Source organism: Tubulanus polymorphus, chromosome 7 (assembly GCF_964204645.1).
Source record: "Tubulanus polymorphus chromosome 7, tnTubPoly1.2, whole genome shotgun sequence".
NCBI classification, from domain to species: Eukaryota; Metazoa; Nemertea; class Palaeonemertea; order Tubulaniformes; family Tubulanidae; genus Tubulanus; species Tubulanus polymorphus.
Window position 1 is genome coordinate 5,566,242 of NC_134031.1, and position 9,099 is coordinate 5,575,340.

Consider the following 9,099-nt stretch of genomic DNA (forward strand, 5'->3'; position numbering starts at 1 on the left):
CCTAGAGGTCGCTGGTGGCTGGGCATGAGATCCTTCAATTCGTGAATTATTTTTGCTTCATCTGCGTTGACAACTGTCCAAACATGCGTGACATTTTTGTCGTAAAATGTCACCTCCAGATACGGCCATGTACATTCAGTAGTAAGCCTAATAAACTGTACATTATTTGGCGCCCTACAAAACCGAATGCGGGTACCTACAACAACTGCTAGTCTTTTCGCGACGTTTCGTAACGCTTTTAACAATTCAGATTTGTAGGCGATGTCCACTAAAATCTCAATGCCATCTGCCCACGGTAGAATATCATGATGCCTCCACGAACCCAGTAAAGTCCACGAATGCATCACCCACGGTATTCCAGCACGTTCGGCGAGAAACGAAAATTCGTCTAATTTGGATTTCGTCGACCAGAGTTCTTTGTGCGTAAAATACGTACGCTTCAGAATATTCGGTAGTTCATTATGGATGGTTTTGATGACGGGTCGACGTTTTACAGTATCGGGTTTGCGAGGCTGGAATACCGGTACCAGGAGTGCACCGGACAAGTCGTTACGTTCCGATTCCGCTGATTCTTCATGAATTGATCCGTACGTCCGGAAGACGATATAGACGATCAATGCGCATAAACTCCATTTTACGACTGCTTTCACTTTCCTGATTTTCTTGATCAACATTCCGATAGTGTTTTTCCTAAAACGGAAAGTCGATGCACGGTTGAATTTGATTTAACTAACGAATCGAGTCGTACAGTTATTAGTTGAATTCGAACCCCGGTTTCGCTCCCGGGCAGGTGTAAGGGTCACACCAAATACAAATACAAATACAAATACATATCAAATCAGATCAAATCGAGTAGATAAGAGGAAAACTCGTCCCTATTTCGGGATCAAAATTTTATTCGAAACATCAACTCGATTTATATATGAATAAGAGCGGGTCCGCCGTTATTAAAGATACATAGTAGGTAATAGTAGATACATAGAAATGCATAGTATAATATATAGTGAGATCATTACATCGTTTAATGCATTTATATGCATACGACATAATATACCTATATATACATAATCATTATCTACAGAATGAAAGAATGAATAAAAAATAATGAATAAAAGAATGAAAGAATGAATAAATCAGCGGTGATGAAAAATTCTCGCATTACTTACACACACTGCAAATGAAGGTGTTTTATTCCGCGTACGGAGGCTTCAAATGCGAAATCAACCAAGAGAAACGCGTTTATGAGGAAATTAAGGGTATATGCAGCTGTTGTTACTTATGAAAAAGTCACAATATATGTTACTTGTGAAAGAAACAATATATGTTGGAGACACGTGTTCTGCTGTTTGAAAGGCTTGATGAGGGCTTGGATGAACCATCCCCTGTTTCAAGCCTTCCGTTTTGTATGTTGTCTAAGATTTGCAATCACAGAAAACTAAGCATCGGGCCGGCAACTGATCAGATCATTTGCTTATAGGCGACTGAGATGTGAAAACCATAGCAAATATTCTAAAAGGCAAAAGTCTCGGTTCTTTTGCTTTGCTTTAGTAAGGTGCGCCATGTGTTGTTGACTAATGGCGGATATCACCCTAACCTTGGAGTAATCAGACTGAATTCCTCCGAGCCCTAACTAACAAGCGTCGCTCGTAGCCGCAACCGAGTTTAACTATGTATTCTCAAACAATGGACTCATTCGCGAAGTCCATGATTTAATCATAGCATCCTCGCTGGAGCATGCATGTACGACGCTCAAAAGAAGTACAGGAGCAGCTTGAGCAACTCACTGGCCGGAGCTGGAAATGTTGATGGTCGCGATGGTCAAAACCTGAATTCTGTAGCTATTCCACAAAGAATAAAAACACAACAAATGAATTTCAGGGCCCAGTTTCACGAAAAGGTTTAAGCCTAAAATGGTTTAGTTTGAATTGTTTGTCCTCATTGAAAACATGAAGTAACCCATGGCAATTACACCAAAAATTTAGTTTAACTTTAGTTGTGAAACTGGGTCCTCAATAGTTTTGGCCGGGTTTGTCTCTGGTTTTAGTTTGGAGCGTTTAACTATGGTTTGAATGTTGGTTTGGTATTTACAGTTAACTCGGCTCGGCTGAGCTCGTAATTTTGGGGACCGGTGATTTCTGAGACCTGCCCCTGAGAATCTCCTCTGCCAGGATGCGACCTCGATTGAAACTCGATACCGACATTTGGCATGCGCGGTTATCTGAGACACTATCAAAATATCAATATCAATATCAATAGCCCTGTTTTGTTGACCAAAGAGCTCATCGTTGCTGAAGTTGCTATCATTTCTATAAGAAACCAAGTAATTATCTCTACACGATTTAACCTGGTTCTGTAAGGGTTTTTATGTGTATGGGAAAAGATAGTGTGAGCGCGATAGCGCACACTAGATGTGTGCTGGTGCGCACACTGACTGCAATGGCTCGGGTTACAAGGAGGGAATATGTTGATAAGAAAGAGCAGCATTTAGCAACTATATTTAATATGTAAGGACTTTTAAGGGATGATTAGTGTAGTAAAGGAGGCAGTAGAATGGAAGTAGCCAGGATTGTTAATACCAAATAGGGTAAGGATAGAAGCGGGTGAGGTTATGGTATAGGAATGTAAAGAATGTACCAAATAGTATATAAGTCTAAGGTTTTTGGTTCAGGGAGAGTACAAAAGAGAGTACATGAGAAAGAGAGAGAGTACTAAAAGACAATTGGAGAGATAAAGCTGAAGTGTAAGCAGTAGAGAGAAAATAAAGAAAAGCTTGATCATACCAGATAGAAGTGTTAGTAGTTAATATCTACATAAGGAAGAGGCAGGTCAGCAAAAGGAACCAGTTAGTGAGAAGAACGAGGTGACATAACAGTGGTGGAGGTGGTATCCCATTACAATAGTGGAAATCGTAGTACCGTTACAGTTCCCACTTGTTATAAAACTTTGCGTTTCAATTATTTGTAAATCAATTTTTTTTCAGTCAATCCCCAGTGCTCTTAAATTTATGACATTATGGCTCTTGAAAGTGAAACTCTGCCAGAAATGGAAATGATCTGCATGGTCAAAATGGTACAACACATTAAAGACAGATAAACACTAGGTTGAAAATGGTTGGCTTTCTAATAGTATTTAGCCCCAATTTCTGACTGCTAGAGTTTTGTAAATACGATACTGATTGTTCTCATTGTATGGTTTTTTTGCAGCATGAAATTTGTCCAATAGAACAGTTTGAAAGTTGATCAAAGATTGAATAATGTTTGATTATTTGGTGTTCTATACGGTAACTACAAAACTCTTATGAAATTCCCACTTTCGTTTCTGCGCGGTAAAATTCGTTTCTTCGCGGCGAGGAAACGGGCGAAGAAACGAAGTTCGTTTCGGCGGGTCGCCGAAACGAGAAATCACCGCGAAGAAACGCGCAGAAACGGGCGCAGAAACGAAGGTTCGTTTCTGCGCCTGTTTTGGCGCGTTTCTGCGCGGTAAATTTCGTTTCTGCGGCGCGCAGAAACGGACGCAGAAACGAAGCTATATATTTTTATATTGCACGGATTTTTTTTTTAAACTTGGCCCGAATCAGCCACCATAAACGACAGGTAGGCAACGATCTCCAGTTATATTACGGCCATGCTCATATGCGGTTCTCTTTTGAGCAACTAAAGCTGTACGTCATCTAGGGAGGATGTTAGTTATATGCTTGGTTGCGGCTACGAGCCAAGCTCGTAAGTAACTGTGATATCCGCCAATGTGCGCGCTCCATTGATCAACAACACATGGCGCAACTTACTAAAACAAAGCAAAATGACCGTGACTTTGGGATGCTTGCTAGACGAATATTTTCTATAGATAACACATCTCAGTAGCCTCACTAAAGTCTATCCCAGTTATGACCGCGGCATTTCACTCTCAAAGAGCCAGTATCAACAACAATTTAATCTAGCAAATGTTCTCATCAGTTGCTGGTCCAGTGTACGCATAGCTCTCTGTTATTGAAAATCTTTCACGCCGTACAAAACGGAACTCATCGAAACGGGGGGGGGGGGGTGGTTCATCCAAGCCTTCGTCCAGCTTCAAGCAGGGAAACATATGCCTCCAACAAATATGTATCGTTCATTCGGTAACGGCTGAATCGCCACAGATTTCCCCCATTAATACGTGTCACTTGTTCATATCAACTTCACATTAAGTAGTGTCCGTACGCGGAATAGAATACCACAATTTGCGGTATATTTACGTAAGTAAATGGGTGGATTTTTAATCGCCGCTGGTTTTTATTATTCATTCTTGCATTCATTTTGAATAATTGCATTAAAATAATGATTATGTATATAGGTACATTATATCGTGTGAACTCATTAAACGATGTAATGATTTCGCTATTATCTTTCATAATCGGCGGAATGGAAACTCAGATCCGCTGTTTCTCAATATTTAGATAGAAATGATATTTTGAAAGTGAAATAATTCGTGAAGAAAAAAATATCTTTTTTTCCTCGTATCTACTTGCCTTAATTTGATTTGATTCTTATTTGGTGTGTCCCTTATAAGCGAAATCTGGGTTTAACCCATCCTCGCTTGGCAGAGTTTGATTACCGCCTGCCGAAACCACTCCAACACAAACCCTGGCCGCAAACGCTTCATTGGTCTATTACATTGCCCAAGATTTTTCGGGTTGCCGCTAGGCGGCCATCAGTCTATGAATTAAGGCAATCGGATGAGTGTTTTTCACCGGCAGATTCGCTACGCATCTGATTGGCTGGATATATAGACTGGTAGTCCCTTGGCGGCAACCTGTACGCCCAAGAAATCGTGGGTAGTGTAATATACCAATGGTTTGTATTGGCGTGAGTTTCGGCGAGCGATAATCGAGCCCTGGCAAGCAAGGATGGGTTTAACCGATAAGTGAACTCGATTCGTAGTTAAATGAAACTCAACCGAGCATCAACTTCCCGTTTCAGGAGAAACACTATCGGAATGTTGATTAGGGAAATCAGGAACGTGAAAACTGTCGTAAAATGGAGTTTATGCGCATTGGTCGTCTATATCGTCTTCCGGACGTACGAACCAATTCACGAAGAATCCGCCGAATCGGAACGTAACGACTTGTCCGGTGCACTCCTGATACCGGTATTCCAGCCTCGCAAACCCGATACTGTAAAACGTCGACCCGTCATCAAAACCATCCATAATGAACTACCGAATATCCTGAAGCATTCGTATTTTACGCACAAAGAACTCTGGTCGACGAAATCCAAATTAGACGAATTTTCGTTTCTCGCCGAACGTGCTGGAATACCGTGGGTGATGCATTCGTGGACTTTACTGGGTTCGTGGAGGCATCATGATATTCTACCGTGGGCAGATGGCATTGAGATTTTAGTGGACATCGCCTACAAATCCGAATTATTAAAAGCGTTACAAAACGTCGCGAAAAGACTAGCGGTTGTTGTAGGTACCCGCATTCGGTTTTGCAGGGCGCCAAATAATGTACAGTTTATCTGGCTTACTACTGAATGTACATGGCCGTATCTGGAGGTGACATTTTACGACAAAAATGTCACGCATGTTTGGACAGTTGTCAACGCAGATGAAGCAAAAATAATTCATGAATTGAAGGATCTCATGCCCAGCCACCAGCGACCTCTAGGGGAAAAATACTACAATGCACCGCGTAATTCTCTAGCGATCCTACAAAACGAATTCGGCGATAATTTACGAAACTGTTTTTCGTTGACTTATAGTCGAAAGTTTCGGGTTAAATTAACTCAGGAGTCGACGCCTTGCGTCCAGTTGAAAGATTTCATTCCGTTCGTTCGCAGAAATTTCTCAGGTGAAATGATGGTCGAAACGCGAGTACTCGAGAACGTGGAACTCGACGCGCGAGGCGTGTACGAAACCTCTGAATCGATAACAGATCCGTTTACGATGGAACGTATTACAACCAGATAGAACCGTACAAATGAATTAGAAAAACCAATGACCCCGAATTTTGATGAAAAGTTAAAGAGTTAAGATGATTTTAGATAGAAAATGTTATCATATCAATTGAGGTTGTCCGATGATGTAAATTACTTATTGGTTTCGGCCAGCCAGATCACAATGTTCCACAAAAGACATAGGCTATAAGGCTATCAATATTGTTTTCTTTTATCAACATTTCGGCTGTTGGCAGTCAACAGCCGAAACGTTGTGGTTTCGTTCTGATAAATTATTTCATATAAAATTTGAATTGTGGGACTTCTTCAATTAATCTGCAATATACACGGATTATAGTGTTTCATTCGACTGCTACAACAACAGAAATTTGGCTATAAATCATTGCAAGATAGAAACCTGGAAATATAACAAGAAAACTAACTCGAAAGTTTATTGACGGACGAAAAGTAACACACGAATTGCTTGATATCATCAGAAATAAATGATATGATATAAATAACATTATACCATAGATCGATAGTTATTTTTTTTTCATTTGAATATATCGATGATTAAATTGATTTGACCGACAACCAGTCTAGTCCCGATAGATTGATGACGTAGTGCACATCCTTTCAATGATCAATTATCAAAAAGACACGAGAATCTATCGACAGTCTTTTGATGGAATGGGATGCAGTGGGTTAAAAGGTTAACGAACACTATTTATGCTATGTGTTAGGAATGCTATATAGTGATATTGAAATTGACGTGTTTTTCCGAATAATTTTAAAAAGAAAAGGAATATATAAGAATGTTTATTCTGTAACAACCATCACAATATCGGTGAACGAAACATAGTATATTCTATTCTGTCCGTTGTACATTTCATTTTCGATTCTTCCCCATTCTTACTAAATTGTTCGCCGTCGCTCTGAAGTTGGCGTTGACCAAATAATAGAGAATGAAATTGACGCAAGAATTTAGAACGGACGTGATGTTATACACGGTGTTAGCCACTTCTATTTTACTATCGGTTATGTATTGATAGATTTTCGAAACGCAACCCGGAATTTCGAACAGCAGAAATACGACGCTCATCGTGATCACCATTTTCGTAGCTTTCGATTCGGACAGTTTGGAGCTCGGTCCCGCGTTCGTCATATCTTCACGCTCTTTCAGTTTAACGTATAAGACAATCAAAAGAAGAATATTTGCGATGAAAACTAGAAACGTCGGTATAATTGCTCGGAGTATGGGATCGATCAAGAAGTTGAACATCGCGAAAATCTCGTGTTGAAACTTAGATCTAAAAGTAACTTCTTCGTCGACACAAATATATTTATGCAATACAACAACAGTGAGCGTAGCTGGGTAATACATTCCGAAACCTACAGAAAACGATCCTAGAGCAAATATTACAACTTTAAGACGTGTTTTGGTCAGAATAAGTCCCGCTGTCAGTGGCATTAAAATCGTAATGAGCCTCTCGACCTGTATCAAAACGGTAAGCCAGTTCCTCATCAACAGGAACGCTTTGTAGAAGATCACCGAACCGATGTAGATCCGCGGTTCGACGTTCCACGGAAAATACCGCGCCATCCCCTCGGTCCCAACCCTGCTGTGCAACAAAAAATACCTCAGCGGTTCTAGAATGAACTGTATTATCAAGAATAGGTTATCGGTGATCGCTAACGTCGACAGCAGAAACGCCGAACGATGGTCGTATTTCAAACGAACAAAAACGACGAGTGTCAACGAATTAGACACGAACCCAACGATGATAAACGGCGGTAGAATATAGGCGTTCATCTGCCAACGACCGTCGTTTTGAGTCCAACATTGCGCCGTATCGTTTACAGGGTCATACCACTCTTCTTCATACATGGTTTTGCAAAATATCGAAATCGTCGAGCGCGTATAGTACGTTAAATGTCTGAAACGGATTAATGAAAGTTCTAAAGGTTTCTGTTCGTGGGGTGAAGTAAATAGGTCTATCGTGCGAAGTCGTAATCGGAGCAGATTCAACAACTATACAAATATCTATGTCGTCAGAACCAGCACCAACTCGACGTGTAAACTGATTCGGCCAATTATAGAAATAACGAGCCCAGATTTTAATTCTTTCTTAACTTTCCATTTCTTTGAATATCAAATTCACATATTAACGAGTGAATATCGTTTAACATATTTGCGACTGGCAAAGAATCGATCGATACACGTTTGAGTTATCGTAATCAGAATAATATTTCGCTGGTAACTTCTGAGTTACACCAACCCGACTGAATCTCAGTTCGATTCAATCATCATGAATTTGGAATAAAAGGAATGAACAGGAAATCTTACTTATCGACACCTCATACATTCAAAAATAACAAACTAATGGTGGGGATACTGATAACAAATCTTCAGCAGTTCAATAGCTTCATTCTTTGATTTTATTATATTTCCGATATGAAAATGTATTGATACGCAAAAATACGAATCGTTGGTTCCATTTTGGCTTAAATTGTTAGACTGTAGTCATTTTTCATTTACATGATTCAGATTTTTACCCAATGAAAAACCTCTACTTTTAGATCGATTCAATGCCTTCCTTAATTTCATCTTTTGCACTTTTTAACAATAAAGTATGATATGATTTATTCAGGAAACACGTGTTTCCTTAATACTTCGTTATTGTAAGTCTAAGTGGTAGTGCTTGTGATAGGGTCCAGAAAATGTCCAGGTTTGACTAAACTCGATTTATTTAATGCCTCCATCAATTCCAACTATATACAGTAATATATTTTTATTTTGTTAAGCTGCGCTTAGAAATGTTAACCTGAGTTCGTTTTTAACTGAACATAAAATACGTGTCTAGTCCAACTCGGATCGGATGAGCGTGTTTGATGTAAGGTTGGCGTATTGGTGGTTAAAAGATGTTAGATAAACGCATGAACGGCTTCGCAGACGGCAGCGCTGCGCTGAACTTTCGACTTTTTTTCCTTGAGTAATAATTTCTCCATGCATAACTAATTATAACGCCTCTACATTCTATACTACATACTTTAATAACTTATCTTTATTTCCGATAAACTCAGGTCATTTCCATTAGAGCGAAATACATTTACAGTCACGGAAAAAATAAAAAAATAGAAAATATAATAACAGATGGCTGAAACTTTAAGCGGATGTTTTCATAAC

At 39.7% G+C, this 9,099-nt stretch overlaps 1 protein-coding gene across 1 annotated transcript; it reads right to left on the reverse strand.

Moving 5' to 3' along the window:
- Nucleotides 1–6,801: 6,801 nt before the first annotated feature.
- Nucleotides 6,802–7,800, reverse strand: LOC141908553 (uncharacterized). The gene has a single exon (XM_074798650.1). The coding sequence runs from the start codon at nt 7,798–7,800 to the stop codon at nt 6,802–6,804; it is 999 nt and encodes a 332-aa protein (XP_074654751.1).
- Nucleotides 7,801–9,099: the final 1,299 nt, after the last annotated feature.

What these genes read in the sequence shown, in the direction of transcription:
- LOC141908553 (XM_074798650.1), bottom strand. Translation starts at nt 7,800, where the DNA reads ATGTATGAAGAAGAGTGGTATGACCCTGTAAACGATACGGCGCAATGT.